Raw genomic sequence first — 1,420 nt, forward strand, 5'->3', positions numbered from 1 at the left:
CATATTTCAATTCAATCACATTTCCTGTTGATCGGGATGCACCAAAAGGGGTCTTTAAGCCATTAAATTAAGCGGCAGAGAATTAATTCATCACGAATGCTAAAATTATTACTGTTTTAAATTTATTTATATATCACACCCATTTTAGAAAAATAAAACGCGCTCCCTTTCAATTGGCTACTTCGCATGAATTCATAGGCTCCGCGAAAGAAATAAAAATCAAAAGTGGGCCCCACCATAACTTACATAAAAGCCCTCTGCAATCTCGATATTAATAATTACAAAATGGAACGCTGGAATCTAGCAATAGCGACCTGCTCCAACACGCCACCCACTATTTCGCCGCTCATATATTTCCCCTTTTAAGCCAAAACATCACCGCCACGTAGACTCGTAGGCCCTACACCTAACCCACAACATTCATCGTCCGATCCACAGATCCCAATCCAACGGCTGACCACCACTATCGCATGCGTATCTACGACAATGACTCCCGCGGGGGCTCCGCCGCCTGATTTAAGACGATGAAATCCAACGGCCATCAACACTTAATAAGGAAAACGACAGTATAGCCCAAAGCCCGACCGCGCCCACCACCGGTGGGAGCCGTACGACTACTTGCGCAGGATCTCGCCCTCCCGCTTCTGACACGTAGCAGGCCGAGTGGCGGGGACCGCAGCTCCCATACGGTTACAAATTTAGATCCATTCTCTCCTCCCCTATTTCATCCTACGCTTCCTCTTCTCTACTCACACACTACACAGAAAAGTAAGCTCCAAACAAAGCCAAAAACCAAAACCCTAACCCTAAAGATTTTAACTATGTCGCCGGCTCTCAGCCTCTTCTCTCCCACAAAGTCTGAACATGCCGTAGAATTCGAGGTTGAAGCTGCTGCAGCCGGGGAGGCCAAGCCCAAATCGAGGCGCGGTGCCAGGCCGCCTGCTCCGAAGAAACCGCCACAGCGAGGCCTAGGAGTGGCACAGCTGGAGCGTCTTCGGCTGCAGGAGAGGTGGAAAATGATGAACGACGCGATGGAGCCAACTGTTTCACTTCCGCTCTACGATCTATCGGCGGTCACGCGATTCGGTGGAGCCTGGGTTGATGCTCATTCACTGACGCCGAAAGCTGCGTCATCGCCACCCCAGGCATTTCCAGCTTTTCTTTATCTCCCGCGCTGCAGGTCAGGGATTCAAATAGCCGGCGGAGGCTACGGGACGTTTCCGGCTAGTCGACCAGCATTGCCTGAGCAGTACGGGCTTGATCGGTTCCAGTTCGGGGCCGGAAGCCCTTCTTTAGAGCCCCCTTCAAACCAAACCTCGCCGCTGTGCTTCTCGAGCCAATGCGAGTTCTGCATTCGTGTAAGCTTGCAAGATTTAGTCCAATCTTGTTCGATCTCTTTTCCTTTGACATCATTTTTTTT

At 50.1% G+C, this 1,420-nt stretch overlaps 2 protein-coding genes across 2 annotated transcripts in view; one reads left to right on the plus strand and one right to left on the minus strand.

The window, feature by feature from the left end:
* LOC110022705 (MLO-like protein 11) overlaps positions 1 to 542 on the minus strand; it is a 5,488-nt gene extending 4,946 nt beyond the window's left edge. Inside the window, exon 1 of the mRNA XM_020721777.1 lies at positions 459 to 542. Coding sequence (XP_020577436.1) covers positions 459 to 542 — 84 coding nt within the window. The remainder of the gene's footprint in view (positions 1 to 458) is intronic.
* LOC110022706 overlaps positions 92 to 1,420 on the plus strand; it is a 2,217-nt gene continuing 888 nt past the window's right edge. Inside the window, exon 1 of the mRNA XM_020721779.1 lies at positions 92 to 1,358. Coding sequence (XP_020577438.1) covers positions 822 to 1,358 — 537 coding nt within the window. The 5' untranslated portion in view covers positions 92 to 821. The remainder of the gene's footprint in view (positions 1,359 to 1,420) is intronic.

The sequence above is a fragment of the Phalaenopsis equestris genome, unplaced genomic scaffold (assembly GCF_001263595.1).
Source record: "Phalaenopsis equestris unplaced genomic scaffold, ASM126359v1 Scaffold000202, whole genome shotgun sequence".
Taxonomy (NCBI): domain Eukaryota; kingdom Viridiplantae; phylum Streptophyta; class Magnoliopsida; order Asparagales; family Orchidaceae; genus Phalaenopsis; species Phalaenopsis equestris.